Below are 21,283 nucleotides of genomic sequence, written 5' to 3' on the forward strand. Positions count from 1 at the left end.
CCAATTGACAAATGGGCAAGGGACATGAACAGGCAGTTCGCAGCCAAAGAAATCAAAACTATTAATAAGCACATAAAAAAGTGCTCTACATCTCTTATAATCAGAGAGATGCAAATCAAAACAACTCTGAGGTATCACCTCACACCTAGCAGATTGGCTAACATGACAGCTATGGAAAGTAATGAATGCTGGAGGGGATGTGGCAAAATGGGGACATTGATTCATTGCTGGTGGAGTTGTGAATTGATCCAACCATTCTGGAGGGCAATTTGGAACTATGCCCAAAGGGTCATAAAAGACTGTCTGCCCTTTGATACAGCTATAGCACTGCTGGGTTTGTACCCCAAAGAGATAATAAGGAAAAAGACTTGTACAAGAATATTCATAGCTGCATCTGTGTGGTGGCCAAAAATTGGAAAACGAGGGGATGCCCGCCAATTGGGGAATGGCTGAACAAATTGTGGTATATGTTGGTGATGGAATACTATTGAGCTAAAAGGAATAAAAAGGTAGAGGAATTCCATGGAGACTGGAACAACCTCCAGAAAGTGATGCAGAGCGAAAAGAGCAGAACCAAAAAAACATTGTACACAGAGACTGATATACTGTGGTACAATTGAAGGTGATGGACTTCTCCATTAGTATCAATGCAATGTCCCCGAACAATCTGCAGGGATCTAAAAAATACTACCCACAAGCAGAGGATAAACTGTGTGAGTAAAAACACCAAGGAAAAGCAACTGCTTGACTACAGGGTTGGAGGGGATAAGACTGAGGAGAGACTCTAAATGAACACTATAATGCAAATTCCAACAACAGGGAAATGGGTTCGAGTCAAGAACACATGTGATAACCAGTGGAATCGTCTTGGCTATGGGAGAGGGAAAGGTGGGGGGGGAGGAGAGGAAAAGAAAATGATCTTTGTTTCCAGTGAATAATGTATGGAAACGACCAAATAAAATAATGTTTAAAAATTAAAAAAAAAAAAAAGAATTTCTAGTGTACTGGAGCAACTCAGCCTTCCTGGGAAGGGCCATTCCAAATATTGTTAACTATTCCAACATCTATAAAGATTGGAGAGAAGGACTCTTGGATTCATTGATCACATGTGAAGAGAGCATCTTCTGTTGAGATTGACTGTATCCTATCACATGCATTGGAGATAATAATCCATTCACCAGTGGATGCTGTTTTCGAGAACACATTGAATTCCTGATTTTTTATCCTCATTTTTATTATTGCTTTTCTTTTATTTAGATTAGAATATTTGATTTTTTCCTTTTTTCTCATTTCTTGTACTAAAGGTACATACAATTAATATTTTTTTCTCTGCAGTAATATAAATTTAAATTATATATATATGAATATATATACTTGCTATAATATAAATGCATACCCAAAAGTTTTAAACTGTGGGAACCTGCCATTTATTGATAAAATGTTATGGGACCGTGATTAATGTTTGTGTCTGATTCTAGGAAATGGGAATAAGAAAAAACAAGGAGCACAGATTGATGCACTTCTAAACCAATACAAAAGGACTTGAACCTAGTGTGAGACTTGAGGTTGCGATGCTCGACATATGTTAAGTCATAGGACTTCCTTTTATCTATACTTTGTGAAATACTCAGACAAGTACCGAAGTTTGGCTATCATCCTGGCTCCCCATATCCCTGAGAATTGTAAAAATGGAGATTTAAACCCCGGACTTCAATCCCCAGAAGTCCTTGCTTTAGTTCCCAAGATGCCCTCTAATCTCACTGAGATCCCCACCTGGGCAAGATCAAAATTTCTATTTAAACTGGCTGTAAAGCCTATAGGAGCTCTCTCTTCCTGCTTGTGCTTCCAAACACTCGCTTCTCTAAAGATGTAGAGTAAGTGGCTATGAATGGCCTCTTGCTTAGGCATGTGCTTTCTTATTTTGTATTTTCTTTATTTCTTAATCTTTAATAAACCTCATAAAACATAATACTTTTAGCAGAGAAACTAATTTTTACTGTTACAGAATGACAAAAAATCAGACCAGGGAATGACACTTCCCTATCAAAATAAAATTCTAATTCTTTTTTTTTTTTTCTTATAGTATGGCAACTTCCTATAATCTTGGCTGCAAATGGGTAAGTAAAATATTACTACATTCTGTCCTACAGACTTTTGGGATTAGAAATTACCTTAATTAGACTCTAATACAAAGGTCTGTTAGAAATTTATTAAACCCTAATACAAGGGCCTATTATGAATTTATTCTTGGTTACTCAGCATTTTACATACATATATTTTGACATTTTGTTTCTGGTTTTGAATTTTTTTTCTTTCTACCAAAAGTTTAACTTTCTTCCATTTTTTTTCTTTATATTTTTGGGGTTTTTGTTTTTCCCTTCTTTTGATAATTGACTCATACAATCCCATAATTCAACCATGCATCCTCTGAGCTGAACTGGATGTTTCTCAACACCAACTTCAGGGGAGGATTGTATTTTAATAAGAATACAAGATTTAAATTTTTGTTCAAGAAAGATCTTCAAGGAAAGAAGCATGCTAACTCCTAAATACAAAGAATGAACTGTTGCAGAAAGATGCCAGAAAACCTACACTACAAGATCCAGAACAAACTTTGGGTGTGGTTGATTGAACTGAAGTTTGATTGAACATTTATTTGAATGTATACTCTTATGCCAAAAGGGGACTGTCCCCTAATTGGTTTTTGTCAATGTGCCCAGCAAACATTGGTTTTGCTGTCTTTCTTCTATTTCTCTCTTTTATCTAACTATTGTAGTTTCCTCTTAGAAGGTGAAATTATGTATGCATCTGCAGTTAGAAAATTTGGAGGTGCAGGATGATTATGTTTAGTGATCAATTGGGGAGACTAGCCTCCCAATCATCATCAGGGGGATTGTGAACTTTAACCTACTTAACCTACCCTACTTAGTCTAACAAAACAGGAAGGCCTACACCCCTACTTAAGGATTAATTATTGAGAAGGATGGCCTATGAAGGACATGTGCTAGCAAATGACAAATCAGAAACAACTGATAGACCCCTGGGCTGTCCTAAGTTAAGCTTAAGCTACCATGGGTACATGTGAGACATAGGAAAGTGATGTAAAAACAGTCTATATATTTGGTGTCACTTCCTCTCTCCAGCCTGTTTGCGCAGAGAGGTGGCTCTGGCGGTAGCATGTTGAACGTCTTGGCATCTTGGCGTGGCGGCAGCTATTGTCCAGCTTTGGCAGTGAGCTTCGTTGATATAATACTGGGAGAAGCTTAGTAGCCCAGCTCAGGTGAGGCATCTTCACTGAGCTCTCTTAGAGTTTAGGTTGATTCTTTTCTTCTTTACCTTCCAAACACGATCATCTTAGGAAAGCCTCTGAAAAAAACTTGTGGCAGATGTTTTTGAACTCCCCTTGGTACAGGCCAGGTGGGAGAAATCCTATACCCTTCCCTCTCTCTTCTCCTTAATTCTTTCCCTCTATATTAATTAAACCACCATAAAATTTCGAAACTGACTTGGGTATTTTATTTGGGATATTCCCTGGCGACCAAAATTAATTTAGATTAAGTTACAACCCTAAAATTATTACCCTTACATAATCTAGAGTCCTATTTGGTCTGATTTGGCAAAAACCAAGTCAAATTTTACATCATCCCTTTCTCACATACTTTCCCTTCCCCAAGTCCTTTCTTCTCACCTCCACTTCCTAGTAACCTAGGATTCTTTCAATACTCAGTTCAAATCCCACTTGCTAAAAGATACCTCTTACTCTCCATCTCTACCAGTGCTTTCCATGGGATTATCTTCAATTTAAACCGCATATATCTTCTACACAGTCATTTGTATATTGTCTCCCACTTTAGAATGCAAGTTTCTTGAGGGCACATTACTGCTTTTTCTTTTTCTTTGTGGATGCAGCCTTTAGCATAATAATTGGAATATAGTATGCCCTTTATAAATACTTGTGGATTTAGGTTTATCTACTCAAATTTATCTCAGTTTCCTACTTTCTGATCATGTGAGTGTACCTCAAAAGAATAGTGAGTGTTTTCCAAACAGGCACATGTCAAGGTTCTGTCTTATTTATGTTTTTGGTCACTCAGAAGCTGGAACTCCCTTTTATAATAAAGGCTAGAGATATAGTAACTATTTTTTAAAAAGCATTTTCCTGACTGACTGAATTAGTTTAAGAGCTTGCCCAGTGTTGCAGATTAGAAAAATGCTAGGAAATTTAACATCAATAAAATTTAGGGATGCCCCCAATATTGACTGGATTTTGTGAGTGAAGTGAAGGGCACAGATGCAAAAGATACTACAGAGGAAGAATCAACAAAATTAGATTGATTCTAATTTTATAAATCTGTGTGACCTGGAGTATGATGGGGTCCTTAACAGAAGTTTACATGAGGTGCAAATTCAGGGGTGGAAGGGAGACAATGAGTTCTCCTTTAGGTGTATTGAATTTAAGACACCTTCAAGAAAAAACAAACAAAAAAAAAACTAGGAGATATTCAGTGAGTGTGCACTTGAACACACAAAAATATATTGTATGGATATGTATGTCAGTCATGATATAAAATATTATTCTTTTCAATTTTCCAGTACCATTAGCCTTTTGCATGCATTCCAGTACCATTAGCCTTATTTTGCAATAAACTTTATAAATCAGGACAGAAAGGGTTCCCAAAATCTATCACTTGCAAAAAAAATTTTTTTTACCAGTCTTTTCCAGCATTATGTAGTAGGCTCTACCTTTGTCCGTTTCCCCTCTCTCCTTCTGCTCTCGTTATACTCTTTCTTGGCAAACTAATTGACTGTCACTGGCCCAATTGCCAACTCTATATAGTCAATCTTAATATCTCCTCTCAACTTCAGTCCTCCTCCATGAAGTCTCTGCCAAATATGCCCTCCTAGTTTTCCTGGAGGAACCTTAAACTCAATATGTCTAAAACAGAACTCATTATCTCCCTCCCAACCCTTAGATTTGCTCTTCATCTAAACTTCTGTTAAGGATTCCATCATCCTCCAGGTCACTCAGAATTGTAAGATTGGAATCAACCTAATTTTGTCGATTCTACCTCTATAACTTCTTTTGCAACTGTACCCTTTACTCTACTTACACTACTACCCTGGTTCCTGCGCTATCAAACCTCTTCTGGAATATCTGCCTGTTAATTGGTCTTCTTGCAACCAGTAAAATTTGAGCTCTGTGAGCACAGGTATTAGTCCCTTTATGAATACATAGCATCTAGTAAGTGATAATTACTACTCACTGTTATTTTTCAAGTACCAGGGAAAATGCTGATATGACAGCTTCTTAGATTGACTTTGATAAATGCTTGTTGAATGGAACAACAAAGGCTTTGAGAAGTACACATACAGTGAGTTCATTTTCAAATTAGATTAAAATTCTAAGTCTGTCTAATGTGTTAACTACATTTTTTTTTCATTGAGCTGATGATCCAAACTTTAATTGTGCTACATTAAAGCCAAAGGTCTCATCACACCCAGACTGTGGAAAAAAAAACCTTTGGATATTCAACAGTGTGTTTTATATAACTACATTTCTAAAGACATTCTGTATATTATATACCTAAGTGTCTCAGTAACAAATGTGATGTAGTTAAAGGAATATGAGTTTAGATCCAAGAAAAGGCTGGTTTTGAATATTGGCTCTGAACCATAGAAGCTCTGTCACCCTGGGAAAGTCACTGAATCTTTCAAAGCCTGAGGTTGCTCATCTGCAAAACAGGAAAAAATAAGACTTGTACTACTTATCTCACAGAATTGTAGTAAGGAAAGTGCCATGCATACTTTTAAACACTAAATAGCCTCATTTTTATAACTGATCATTATCATAACCTCAAGATGAGACTTTTTCTCATCTTTTTTTTTTTCATTTTATAGATGGGAAAGCAAGCCACAGAGAGGTTAAACATCATGTTTACTTAACCCAGCCAAAGGATGTCAGAGCTAGAATTAGAATTCATAAGGCCTGAGCTTCCAGCTCTATTACCTAGCCTTCTGAGTGATATTACCTCTCTATGAGTACATCAAAGAATTCCAAATTTTTAAAAGACAATATTTTCAATATGAGTCTCCACCTGTTTTCAACTACCTTATTTATTTTAATATTTGTAAGAGATAAATAAGCAAACAACAACAACAAAATATGGGGAAAGGACTTTAAACAATTTTTCTTCTTGGTATAATAATAATAATAAATCAAACCCTTATGCCACTTTAAGTTACACAAGACTAATGCTGCACCTGGATAGGAATTTGATTTTCATGACATGCAAAATTGATTAAGAGGTGAACTCTTCTTCCCCCCTTCCCCTGAACATATTTATAAACTTCAATGGGGCAAATTCCAACTAATATTCTCCAAACCATTTCTCATTTCATAATTAACCCAAATCATGCACACGACTGCAAGAGGAAATAAACAGAAAGCTTTAAGCATAAATAAACCATAATGGATTGTTAATCTTGTATAGTCAATCCAGCATTAAGACTAATTTGATCTTTTAAACATTTTATGGAAAACATCTGTCAAGACTTCTTTGGAGGAGCCACAAAGGTTTCAAGCACTCAGTTATCATAAACCTGATGGCATAAAAGCCAAATGGGCTGAGTACCAATCAGACACCACTTGAAACACACCACTCCTTAGCTGACAGGAAAGCATTTAGCACAAACGAGCTTTACTTTCGGCAGCTCTGCACAGCTGTCACAATTTCTTGCAAAAGGCTATCTCTGTTTTCCTTTGTAACCTGTGGGAAAAAAAAGAAAAAAAATCAGCGCTAGGCTTCAGACTTCCCATCATTCCCTTTATTCCTTCAATGGATAATATACTAACTAAAGGCACCAAAAAATTCACTGGGAAAAAAACATGTAGATATGTCCCAATTAAGAAGCCCTTCCAGGTCAATCTGAAGATGTTTCTGTGTGATTTCAGTCTCTACACTTGAAAATAAATCAATTAATATTTATGAAGTATCTGTCTACTATATGTTCTCTTGAGGGCAGCTAGGTGGTAAAGTGGATAGTGCATTGGCCCTGGAGTCAGGAATACTCATCTTCCTCAGTTCAATTCTGGCCTCAGACAGTTATTGGCTGTGTGACCCTGAGCAAATTAATTAACCCTGTTTGCCTCAGTTTCCTCATCTGTAAAATGACATAGAGAAGGAAATAGCAAACTGCTCCAGTATCTTTGCCAAGAAAACCCCACTTGGGGTGATGAAGAATTAGATATCACTAAACAATAAGAATCACATGATGAGCTTAAGGATATGAGCTTTCTCAAGAAGATTATACTTTGGATAGGGAGATAAACTTATGAGGAACAAAGAACCTTCTAAGATGGCATTTATCTGAGAGAATATAGGCACCCCTTTAATCAATTGGGGAATAGCTAAACTAATTGTGGCATATTATTATGACAGAATACTACTATGCCATAAGAAAAGATGAACAGGCTAATTTTAAAAAATGGAAAGATTCCCATGAAATTATGAAGAGTGAAATGAGCAGAACCAAGAGAACATTATATATTGCAATAGAAATATTGTTTGAAGAGTGATTTGTGCATATTCATCTCCAGTGAAAGAACTGATGTGCAGAAATAAGCACAATATAGTTTTATACATACATATATCTTTTTGTCAAATGATGCCTTCTTTGGTAGGGGAAGAGAGAGAGAGAAGGTGTATTTTAATGTAACAAATCAACAAAGAAAATTTAATTTTTAAAAAAGAAGTAACATGGTACAGTGCAGAGAGACTTGGTTCTGGAGTCAAATGTCCTACGTTCAGATTCTGTGACTATGGGCAATTCATTTAGCTTTCCTAATTCTTTGTTTCTTCATCTATAAAATCAATAGTTTGGACTGGAGGGTCTCCAAGGTCTCTTCTAGTTCCAGGATTATAATCCTTGTAGGCTTCATAAACCTTATCAGGGAAAGCTCTATATTTTATTTAATTATGTAACAATAATAATTATAGCTGACATTTATATAGCAGTTTAAGATTTGTAGGCATTTTAGAAACATAATCTTCTAAGAATCTGTGATTACACTTCTCCAACATAGCAATTTCCTCTATCAATAGAGCTCAACCTCTCTATGGCTTAGTTTGAGATGTCTGAAGTGATATGATTGGTTAAACAGCTGGTGTCAGGGGTAAAGTTTGAAGGCAGTTTTCAAATCAAGTCAACAAAAGCTTATTAAATATCTACTATGTGCACGCATTGTGCTAAGTGCTATGGCTAAAATAAATAAATAATTCAGTCTCTGCTCTCAAGGAGCTTACAATCTAATGGGGAAGACAACATACAAACAACTATATACAAATGACATATAAACAGAATAACCTAGAGGTAATCTCGAAGGTGCTAGAATTAAGAAGGATTGGGACAAGCTTCCTGTAGAAGGTGACATTTTAGCTGAAACTTGAAGGAAGTCAGAGAATGAAGAGAAAGAAAATTCCAGCAATGGGGGACAGTGAGTGAAAATGCATGTAGTATGGGGATCGAGGGGGCAGCTGAGTCACATAGCAGACAGAGTGCCCAGGCCTGAATTCGGGAAGACTCATTTTCCTGAGTTTAAATCTTACTTCAGACATATTATATCCTCTTCATCTAATCAATAGTTTATTAATCTGTTTGTTTGCTTTCTGTCTCCACCATTTGATTATTAGCCCTTTGAGGGTTGGGACTATCTCTTGCCCCTTCTTATATCCCCAGTGCTTAGCACAGTATGTGGCATATAGTGACACTTAATATGCATTGACTGAGGGAAAGGAGGGGCAGCTAGGCAGTGCAGTGAATAAGTTGCCAGGCCTGCAGTCAGGAAGACCTGAGTTCAAATATGGCCTCAAATACTTCTAATATGTGTGACCTTGGGCAGTTACTTAAAACTTTTTGCCTCAGTTTTCTCATTTGTAAAATGAACTAGTGAAGGAAATGGCAAACCACTCCAGCATCTCTGTCAAGAGAACCTCAAATGGGGTCATGAAGAGACAGATGATTAAAAAATATTTAACAACAAATAGCAATGGAATGTCTTGTGAGAGAAACAGCAATAAACCAATTTCAATCGATTGCAGAGTGCATGAAGGAGAGATAAAGTATAAAAAGACTGTAAAGGAAGTTTTCCTAACTATAATTGCAGCATTCTCTCCATTATGCCACACTGGATTTTTAGGTTATACAAATATATGGCTATTATTATTATTCCCATTTGGCAGATGAGGAGACTGAGTGACAGAGCAGTTATATGGCTTACTCAGTCACTCATCTATTAAGTGGTGGTGAAGCATAAATTGGACCTAGGTCTTCCCAATTCCAAGTTCATCCACATTATCTTACCTCTTTTATTAATTATTTTCCAGAACCCTGAGCAATGCAATTCACAGGCAAGGCATGAAATAACTGTTAGATTAATGAATGAGTGTCAAAGAATGTCACAAAGTGTATAAAGTTACCAATGATGGCAAATAGTGTAAGACATATGATATAGTTATTGAGAATTTGTGACATGCTTCCAGGGGAAACACATTTAACTTCTATAGTTGCTAAAAATATCTTCAGGACATATAAAAACTAAAGGATGAGGACATCTGATCCATGTAGAAGAAAACAGAATTTAAAATTTAGAACCAAAGAAGCCTCAGGGATACTACAGCAACTTTTATCAGAGCACTCAATGTACTCAGTGCCTTGACAAGACTCAATGTTTCCAAAAAGCCAGTTGTTCATTCCTTTAGGTTTATGGCTCAAATGTTATTACAACAAATACCCCATCAGAGCAAAAAGAAAAAAAAAACTGCCAAAGCCCAGCCAATGTAGTAGTGACTATACTAAAACCTTGGTACAACATGAGGATGGAGTCGACTTTGTCTTGGGTCTGAACTGAAATAAAACCAGGCTCACCATTTTGCCCATTCCCACTGTCTTCTTGTAAGGGCTCGGATGAGCCTCACTTTCTGCTCCAATAACACTAGAGGGATTCGAAAATAATCTGACTTCAAGATGGAAAGACTGACTTTTCAGGAGAAAAATACCATCTCAGAATCTAGCGTGTAGATAGTGTATAATGCCTCAGTAAAGGACAGAGAGTAATCTGACATGATATGGGGAAAGGAGGGCATTCATGATATGAGAACTCCTTCCCCCGCCATCCTCTTAACAAACACAAGACAGAAAAGAGCTAAAGAAATAGAGTTAGACAACAGAAAACAAGGAAAAAGCAAAGGAGGAAAGAGACATAATCAATAAGACAGAGCTAGAAAGAAACAAAAAGAAAGAGGGATGTGAGCAAACCTTCTGATGCAAAGAACCAGCTCGCAATTCCTCAAGGTAAAAAATAGCCAGAGGGAATGCCAGTTATGACATCTTTCCTTGTCCTGTGTATGACTCTCCAGCAAACGAAATGGATACATAATTAGAGGGTCAGTGTGGCATAGTAAAAAGAATGTGGTTTTTTTGAGGTAGATGTCTGGCATTTACAACATACTTCTAACTCTTGCTGCAACCTTGAGGAAATTAGTTTCCTTCTTGGCCTTGGTTTCCTCATCTGTAAAACAGGATTAAAAATGCTTATACTTCCTGTCTTGTGAGGACTGAATGGGATCATATAAAGAACTGTGTAATTCCCAAAGGGTTATTATATGTTAGCTATTATTTTTTCATGTCCAACTCTTTGTGAACCCGTTTAGGATTTTTATGGCAAAGATACTAGATTGGTTTGCCATTTCCTTCTCCAAATAATTTTATAGATAAGGAAACTGAGGCAAACAGCTTTGTTAAGTGACTTGTGCCCAGGATCATACTTCTGGGAAATGTCTGAGGCCAGATTTCAGCTGAGGAAGATGAGTCTTCCTGACTCCAGGTCCAGTGCTCTATCCACTTCACTACCTAATTGTCCCCTTATACTTCAATTATTTCCAACCTAGCTAAATTGGTTCTCAGAAAACAGACTGTCTCTGGGTCCAGGCCACCCAAAGCTAGCCCTCCACTGTTACAGCCTCTGAGACAATGGGGTCCCCTCCACATATGATAATCAAAACATTTTGTTTTTTTCCTCAACATAGTTCTGACATTACTGAAATAAATACTTCAAAACTCCTTGGCCATCCAATATGAATGATTTCATATTGGGCAACTCCAATTTTGCTCAGAATAAATATGACTTAATTTAAGAGTGAAAAACACATAAGATAACTGCAAATGAACAATGAGGTAGAGAAAGTGCCATTTCCTTAACGGCCATTAAGGATAAAGACAGTGATTTCATTAGTACAAAGAACTCCTACGTGAGCAAACTGTCTACAAATGCTGGTTGGCACCCTCTCTTTATCTTAGAATGTCAAAGTTATCTAGAGCAAAGAGGGATTATATAATCTGCCCAGTGGCTAGATTTGAACACAGTTTTTCCTGGTACTGAAGTCAGTTTTTTACTGAATGTGCTGATAACTCTTTATGTGGTCTACTCTGATAAAATGTAAAGCTCTTTGAGAGTAGGTAGTTTCTCATTCTTTATAATTATATAACTTCATATGTGTGTGCACATGTGTATGTGTACATGTAAAATTATATATGTAGAATCTAGTACAAGATGTGTAGAGCATAGAAGTTGAATGATTAATCACAGCTAGGTGGCACAGTGGATAGAATGCTGGACATGGAATAAAAAGGTCTTTTTCTTCACCTATAAAATAAGGATAATAATAGTACTTACTCCCTAGGGATAACATTTGAGATAATTTTGTAAAGCACTTTGGAAACCTCAAAATGTTATATAAATGAGGTTATTATTATTAAGGATGAATAAGAATGACCCAGGATTATAATGTTGAAGAAAATCAGAGCCACACAATTCTTTAATGACTATGTAATCCAACTTCCTAATTTAATGATGAGGACTCTGATATGGACAGAGACTGGGCAGAGCACAAAGAATAAAAAAAATTATGTTTCTTTAAAGACTTTCAGGTGGATGGACAGATAAATATATGGAGAGAATAATGAGCTCTGTGCTAAGAACCCCTAAACCAGGTAGTTACCAAGAAATGTAAATCTAAAATATATAAAATATTATATATATATATATATATATATAACATATATAAATATGTGTTCTTTCTTAAGAAAGGTATTTTTTGCTTAAATTGATTCACTACTAGAATCAAATAACCATTTTCTAAAATAATTACATTAAGTAAATTCTATAAAAGAACATTAAAAATATCATAAGACAACTAAGTGGTACAGTGGATGGAGTGCTGGGTCTGGAATCAGGAAGATCTGAATAGAACTGGCCTCAGACACTACTAACTAGCCATATGACTCAGAGCTAATCATTTAACCTCAGTTTCCTCATCTGTAAAATGAGGCTAATAATAGCACCTCACTACCAGAGTTGTTCTAAGGATAATAAAAGATAATAATTGTAAAGTGCTTAGCACAGGGTCTGACACATTTTAAGCACTATATAAATGTTAGCTATTAAAATTCTCTGATATATCTAATATATATTATGCACATTATATAATGTGTAATAGTATAAATGAAATTATATAATAATCATAATAATTGTTACTATTGCTATTATCATTATTATGTTTCTAAAACTGGATTCAGAAGACTCACTGTCTAGGATCTAGCTAGAGTGCCAAAAAAGAATGGAAAAATCATTTTCAATGATTCTAAATAGATTTCTCCTTCTATTCCAATAAGTACCTTTTAAAAAGATCAAGAAGAGTTGGACACACCTGAAAGTGGCTGAAATGACTATGTGCTAAGAGAGCTATCTTTAGAGCTAAGAAGATCTGAGTTCAAGTCTTGTCTTTGATATATATTAGATATGTAATACTTGGGTCTATGTCAGTGATGTCAAACTCAAAAAGAAATGGAGAGCACACATAAGGATTCTTGACTTAGAAAACTACAAATGAACATAATCTATGCTTTTTAAATTTTTTATTTTGATAAAAATTTCCCAATTATATTTTAATCTATTTTGGGCCATACTCAAGGCAGTTTTGTGGTAGCGGACCTATGGCCTGCCTCTATTCTGGGCAACTTTTTAAGGCAATAAATTTCAGGGAAGGTGTTGACCTGCATTAATAGAGGGAATTGACAACACAGGACTAGTCATTTACCAGAGGAGTAATTTCTATCCTAGAGAAGAGAAAATGTTGGTATTGTCTTCATTTCTAATCCTAGAGAGGGGAAGATGTTGGTACTGTCTTGAATTTATAATCCTAAAGAAAGGAAATGTTAGTATTGTCTTCATTTCTAGTCTTAGAGAGAAGAAAATGTTGGTATTATCTTTAGACTTTAACTTCTAGACTTAAAAGTCAATTGACTATCACCATTTGTCTGATCTGTTAGGACTTTTAGATTAGATTAATTTTATCCATTCCTGTTTCAAGACCTGAACACCAGCAGTTCCCAAGACTTCCAGACTTGGAATTTGTACCTACTGACCTCTTGATAACTTAATCTGTATTTATGGCCAATCATCTTCCATTACCTATCTCCCTAGAAACACTATATTCATCACAAAGAACTCCTTATCTATAAGATATATATATGATATAAGGCCCAATAAGAGAAAGAGCAGAGAACATCTAAGCTTTCTGCAACTTTAGAAAGAAAACAATTTGAAATCCTATAATCTTTGAAAAATAAATTGAGTCTTTAATTATGTTCCCCAAGATCTCTCCGCTTAAGGGCCTGGGAAGGCTAGGTTAAGTCTTCATGCTTTGTTGCTGCTTTCATGAATTCATGACTTAAATGTCAATAGTCATATCTATGGTCATATTGACTATGGTTACATGGTTACATGATGACATACAGCAGCCTGAATGCTAGTCTACAGCTATTGTCAATAATGAGTCCTTAAATGTATTTACACTCCTTGACTTCATTAACTTGCATTACAATGGTCAGTTATAAGCACTATCACCAACTAGGAATGAAAAGGAAACAGAATAATAGAGAAGGGAGGAAAACCTAGAAAAGTAAAAAAGATGGTAGAAAATAAGGTAATTCCAGACTTCAGAGATCTACAATTATATCATTGTAGGGGGACATCTTCTATAGATGCTAATAACATTTCATTATATCCCAGTAAGAGTTTTGTCAGTTGACTTAGCTGAAAAGATTCAGCAGCTTGTAGTCTTCTGGTATTTCTTCTCTTTAAATTTTACTTGGTCAGCCAAGGGCCATCCATTCCTAGACCCATTCTCATAGAGTCTATATCTTGGTAGGAACTGCCAATATGTTGAGATAGCCAGTGGTAGTCTCTCGGTGATCGAGAATGACTATTGTCTTTGTGCAGTTTCATCTAGGGTGTACCCTCATGTGGCTTTGGAGTCCAAAGGCTGAGGCGCAAATTTTGTGGCACATGGGGCATGGGACTCCAGTTGTTATGGGAGGTGCTAGCCTCTGATAACCAATAAGTCATCTCCAGTAGAAGACAGATAAGAAAGACAAGATTTATATTTAGTAGAGAGCCTGTGGAACCTGTATCTTTCCTATGTCTTAAGCTAACAGTCTTTTCTTTAAACCACGTTGCTTCTGGAAGCTATGAGTTAATGTTTATCACCAAGCATTTATTAAGCACCTGCTATGTGCTAGGCAATAGCAATATAGTTCCTGTTCTCAAAAAACTTATATTTTTTAGGGTGAAAGAACAGGTATACATTTAAGCATATAAAAAAATACAAAATAGCAGCTTAGAGGAATCAGGAATAGTCTCTTGTAGTAGGTGACACCTGAGTTGAGTTCTAAAGGAAATTAAATATTCCAAGGGTATTCCAAGGTAAGGAGGGTGAAGAGACAAAGAGGTAAGATGAGAAATATAGGGAGATTTTCAACTCCTCCTGATTCTGGTCTGGTCTTTGTGGCTTAGCCTTATGATTTGATTTTAAGTGTTATGAATTCCCAGAAAGTCAGATACATGCACATTAAATTTTAAGGGTAAAAAGGCACTCCCAAAATAAATACAAATTATTTTTGGACTCCTTGCTGTTGGGGTCATTCCCTCCTTACATGTTTGGGACAACAGAGTTACTTATACTTACACTGAACACTTTAACATCATTTCTGTTTCTTATTTCTTCCACAAGTGTCAATGGCTTTCCTTTAGGGATGGGTATTGTGCCAAGGATCACAGTCCCCGGGCTGGAGAGAGTCTGACGCACAGCCTGAATGAAAGTCTGACTAAAGAGTTCCATTTTCCCAATCTCATCAATGATGCACACCTTCTTCCCAGGGTTGTGGCCAGCATCTGCCTGTGGATTTTAAAAATATATTAAATCTGATACCAAATTCCCACTGTGTAAACTGAAGACATTTTTCCTTCCTCTATAAACATCCCAGTCAACCAACAAGATCTGAGTTTAAGTTGGTGAATACACCTGAATAAGTCCACTATCCTTTGGATATTAACCAGTTACTCATGGGAAACAAATAATTTTTCTAGGGAATCCAGAGCCATTTAATAAATGATCTCTGCCAAATCTGACTAGGACTATGGCTACCTAGAAAACTTTCTTTCCCAATGGTAAGTGACTGACATTTTTTTTATATCCTTACCCTCTATCTTAGAATCAATACTAAGTATCAATTCCAAGGCAAGAAGAGCAGTAAGGGCCAGGCAATTAGGTTAAGTGACTTGCCCTGGGTCACACTGCTAGGAAGTGTCTGAAGCTAGAGTTGAATCCAGGACCTCAAGGACCTCTTATCTCCAGACCTGGCTCTCTTTCCACTAAGCTACCTAGCTGCCTTTGTAATTGATATTTTGATGAAAGTTGTTTCATCACCACCTATTTAACCACTATAGTTATTCCAATGACCAAGCTTTTTATTTGCATTCCTGAAAACAAAAAGAAAAAGGACTCAACCATTCTGTAAGGAAGATGGAATTATGTTAAGAAAGTGATTAGACAGACTCATAATGAAAAATGGTATCCATAGCCAAAGAAGGAATTGTTGGCCTTTGATTACAGATCAAAGCATGCTATCTTCCACTTTATTTCCTTCATGAGTTTTTTATTGTATGTGTGACATGTCTTCTATCACAACATGAGCAATCAACTATGAAATGTGTTTATGCATGAAAGCATCGGTATAACCTGTATCAGATTATTTACCACCTTGGAGAGAGAAAGAAAGGGAGAAAATCTGAATCCTAAAATGTCAGAAAACAATTGCCAAAAATTATTTCTACACGTAACTGAAAAAATAATTTTAAAAGAAATTGACCTAGACATTCCACAGCTAGACACATGCCTTCAAGAAGATTAAAGATAGAAAGATTCCAAAATAGTCTGTAATAGCACTTCTTGTAATAGCAAAGAAGTAGAAACAAAGTAGATGCCCATTGATTAAGGAATACCTAAATAAATTACAGTATCTGAATATGAAGGAAGATTACTATTCCAAAACCATACAGAGAGGCAGGGGAAGGCATATATGAACTGAAGTAAAAGTACATACAAAGAACCAGGAAAATAATATGCACATATAATACACATACATATATGCACATACAACGAAAACTAAAAATGCAATTTTTAAAAAGTAAAATTAAACTCTGCAAATATAATGACCAAACTTTTGTCCTAAGGAAAAGACTAAAAAAATAAAGCTTCCTCCTCTATATGCAGAAGGAACTCTAATAAAATAAATGGCTATGGAGAACTGCCTATTAAGTTAGACTCATTTGGTGTCTTGTTTAGTTTTTCTGAACCTTCTTTTTTCTCTTTCTTTTTTAACATTTGTTACAATGGATAACTCCCTGGTCAAGGAGGAGGAAAAATATTTTTGAAATGAAGGTGAAGTCAAATAAATTTTTTAAAACAAAAACAAAGTCCAAGTGACCCAAGCTTAAAGGAAATCAATATGGAGCTCAAAGAAAACTAACAGTAATAAAAGTCATATTTCCATAGCACTTTAAAAATTACAAAGCACTTTCCTCATAATAACCTATTGTGGTAAGTAATATGTTATTATCTCTACTCATTTTAGAGAAAAGGAAATATCAGTTATTAAGTGTCTTTTCTCTGACCTCTTTTAAACACAATTTCCACTAGATCTGTACCTAATTTCCATCTGAATCTTGATCTTCAATTCTATGGAAAGTGTCTTTCATTTAGAAGAGGCTTAATAAACACTTGTTGAATTAAAAATAGGGGAGTCTTGCTTGATGCATGAGAATATACCCACGTCTCCATCAATTGCTATGGGGAGGGGTGTGAAAAGATTTCCAAACACATAGGAAGATGTTACAGACAAAAGAGTGGTTGCCATAAACTGTTACAGATAAAAGAGTGGTTGCCTTAAACTATTACTGCAAAAATATGGTTTCAAGACTTTAAATTGACAAAACTGTAAAGATAATTTTTAGTGTCTTGATTTTATATCAAAAATAAATTGGTCTCCATGGGAAAAAAAAACCCAAATATGAAATTCCCAAGTCAGCTGGGTTTTATGGAGATTTTGATTAATACAAATTAAGGAATTAATGAAAAAAAAGGAGAGAGAACAAGAGAAATATAGTATGAGGGGGCCTGAGCCTTAAGAGAGACTAGTCAGTCTTTTATCAACTTACCACAAGATTTTGTTCCAAGCAAAATTCTAGTGTTCAGAGAGACCCTCCAGTTTAGCTCAGAAAGCTGCACTCAGTTCAGAGCCCCAGCAGCCTCCTCTGACTTCTGACCTCCAATTCAGCTCCAAAGCTAAATTCCATCCAGAGCCCTCCAGCTCCTTCCTTTTAAAGAAAATTTTCTCCTGTCACCGCCCCTAAATTTCTACATCTACAGTACACAGTACACAGTTTTCCAAAGGACTGACCATTCTTAATTCACACCTGAGTAGACTAAAACTTTTGAGTAATTCATACTTGAATAGACTAATCTTGTCCTTTGCAAGTTGCCTGATTAATTTGATCTTCATAGGTACTTAGCACCCTTTTGTATTAGATCTAAAAATAGACCTAGCTTAAGGGCTTGGCCTCACTATAAGTATGGGTTAAATAATTTTTTAATTGTTCAGTAAGGAGTTTACAACTTTATCTTCCCCTAAAGTATGCCTAAGTATGGGTGGAGTAAGGTTAGAATTCCCACCGACATTCCTAACCAAAGTCCCTTCATTGTTTTAAAATGGGGAATGGTCCTAACCAAATGTTCTAAGGTAGAGTCTGAGAATTTTTAAGATTCAAAAGTCTGAGAAATTTTAAGATTCACAAAAAGATGGTCACTAAATGTAGGTAGGCTTGTTCTCCCTACCCCTGTGATGTCCTTTCTGCCAATCTATTTCCATCAAACATTTACAAAATCTAGTTTCCAAGAAAAATATTAGTTAACAGATTTATATTCTTAAAAAACTATGAAACAGATGCTGTCATAATCCTCATTCTATACAGAAGTAAAAGGTGGCTAGATAGCATGGTGATAGAGTGCCTGGTCCAGAGTCAGGAAGACCTGAGTTCAAATCCAGACTCAGATACTTACTAGCTATGTGATTCTGGGCAAGTCATTTAATCCTGTCTGCCTCAGTTTCTTCATGTAAAATGTGCTAGAGAAGGACATGGCAAACCACTTCAGTATTTTTGTCAAGAAAACCCCAAATAGGTCACAATGAGTTAGACATAACTGAACAACAAAATGATTTGCCTGTGATCCCACACTAGTAAATATTAAGGGCAGGATTCATACCCAGGTCTTTCCCGACTCCAAGGCCAGTTCTCAACCTCAGCCTTCCCTGACTGACTCAATCTGGCTCTGATCATTCTCTTATTCTGCAATTGTTCACCACATAGGGAAACCCTTGATTTTATACCAGCAGATGTTTATTACACAATTAGTATTGCTATGCTAATTTGTGTATTCATGTTGTATTTCCCACAGCTAGATATTAAACTTCTCAAAAACTTTTAATGGTTGTCTAGCCTTTTCAGATTCCACAACCATTTACTTCATTGAAAAAAGGTATATGGTAAATAGATGAATGAATGTTGGATGAAGAATGCTGTTTGTATACTACAGAGACATGTGTGGGCCAAATGATTTTTGAAAACTGTCCTTAAGGCTTATTTACAGAGCATTTCTCATCTAAGGATTTTTAAAAGTCCTTGATAGCTATTTCAAATTGTCTCTGGGAGATGAGCAGTGCTTTTTCTCACTTTTCACCAATGCATATAGGGTGTGGCAAAGCCCATACAATGGTACTACTGGGAGCAAACGTTCTTACTGTTGTTCAGTCATTTCAGTGGTTTCCAACTCTTCGTGACCCCATTAGGGGTTTTCTTGGCAAAGATACTGGTTTGCCATTTCCTTCTCCAGGTAATTTAACAGATAAGGAAACTGAGGCAAACAGAATCAAGTGACTTGCTCAGGGTCACACAACTAGTAAGTTTCTCAGGCCAGATTTAAATCAGGAAGATGAGTCTTCCTGACTCCAGGCCCAGTGCTTTATCCTGTACTACCTAGCTGTACTACCTAGCTGCCCCCAGCAACAAATAAGGAGGCTGCAAAGTGGCAAGAACACTGGACGTGGCAGTCATGAAGAACTGGCTTCCAATTCTGCCTCGGACAATTTGGCCAACCAGTTAACATCTCTCTACCTCAGTTTCCTCACCTTTAGATTAAGGATAAAAACAGTGCCTACTCTATAATGCTCTTTTGAAGATAAAATAAGAAAGGTCTCTGTCAAGTGCTTTTGCAAACATTAAAACAGTCCATACATGTCAGCTCCTATTCTTTGTCATTAATAGTATTAACTTCATACCCCACTTAACCAGGACTAGAAAGAAACATTTCAGCACTAAAGGACTTCTCCTCTCCAAACAACTCATCATTCCCACTTGACAATATAAAGTCACAGGATCATACATTTAGAACTAAAAAGGACCCCTTCATTTTACAGATGAGGAAACTGAGATCCATAGAGATGAAATGATTTGAGTTGGTAGTAGCAAAGGCAGGATTTGAACCTCGGATTACAAATTTAAGAGTTCTTTTCCACTATACCATGCTACCACCAGAGCACAGGATAGGATTTTAAACAGGGTACTACCTATGGCTGTAGCCACTTTAATGTTAAGTGATTCTCAGGCCTACTGGAATTCAATTCAGTTTAGAATCTAGGGCTGTGTAAAAGAGCAAAAAGGGAGGAAACAAGATACTTTGAAATATCCATGGATTTGAGTTCTGATCCAAGGATTTTAGATCAGGTCTAAAATATGCCATCACCTCTTCCTTAGTCTATTGTAACAGCCTCCTGACTCCCATCTCAACCTGCTCAAATCCATGCTATACACAGCACTGCCAAAATGTTTGCTGCTTCCTCCCCCCTTAAGTGCAGATATGACCATGGCAATCCCCTACTCAATAAACTCCCAGCCCTTCTTCCTACTTACTGCCTTTGGAATGAAATATAAAGTTCTCTGTTTAGCTTCAAACTAAACCTATGTCTGTAGGCTTACTGTAGTACATTCTCCTTCCAGCCCAGGCTGGCCTTCACATACACAATACCTATAATTTCCATGCTTTTACAATGACTCTCCCTCATACTAGGGATGTATTCCCTCCTCCCCTTCCTCTCACAGAATTCCCTCTTTCTAAAAGATAAACCTCAAGATCTACTTTTTACATGACGGCCCATTGCCTATCCCCATCCTCAGCTGTTGACTTCGCTCCCTAAATTTTGTTGTTGTTCAGTCGCATCTGACTCTTCGTGATCTCATTTAAGGTTTTCTTGGCAAAGATATTGAAGTGGTTTGCCTTTTCCTTCTCCAGCTCATTTTAGAGATGCTAAAACTGAGACAAACTGGGTTAAGTGTCTTACCCAGGGTCACAAAGCTAGTGTCTGAAGCCAGATTTGAATTCAAGCAGATGAGTCTTCCTGACTCTATGTCTGATGCTCTATCCACTGTCCCACCTAGCTCCCTAAAGTACTTAGTATTTATTTTTCTTATTCTTTCTCTCTCCTCTCTGTCTCTCCATATATATATACACACATATGAATACATATGTATGTTTATATATGCAAATATATACTTTTATATATGTAAACTCCTTACAAGAAGGAATTATTTTGCTTTATTCTTCTTATTTGTATCACCAGCATCTGAGCACACTAGTGTACAATCAATGCTTAATAAATATTTTGTTGACTGATTCTGCTACCACCCCTACAGGTCATAATCCATGCCATCGCACTTTGTTATTATGCTTGTCCATATCATCTCATAAATCCTTCAAAGAATATCTACTCGAAG

The 21,283-nt window shown here is 36.3% G+C and overlaps 1 protein-coding gene across 1 annotated transcript in view; it reads right to left on the minus strand.

Annotated features, from left to right (window-relative positions):
* Positions 1-6,096: 6,096 nt before the first annotated feature.
* Positions 6,097-21,283, minus strand: part of NTPCR (nucleoside-triphosphatase, cancer-related) — a 36,045-nt gene continuing 20,858 nt past the window's right edge. The window contains exons 4-5 of the mRNA XM_001369064.4: positions 15,084-15,293; positions 6,097-6,767 (exon numbers count right to left, since the gene is read on the minus strand). Coding sequence (XP_001369101.1) covers positions 6,699-6,767; positions 15,084-15,293 — 279 coding nt within the window. The 3' untranslated portion in view covers positions 6,097-6,698. The remainder of the gene's footprint in view (positions 6,768-15,083; positions 15,294-21,283) is intronic.

This window comes from Monodelphis domestica, chromosome 2, assembly GCF_027887165.1.
Source record: "Monodelphis domestica isolate mMonDom1 chromosome 2, mMonDom1.pri, whole genome shotgun sequence".
NCBI lineage: Eukaryota > Metazoa > Chordata > Mammalia > Didelphimorphia > Didelphidae > Monodelphis > Monodelphis domestica.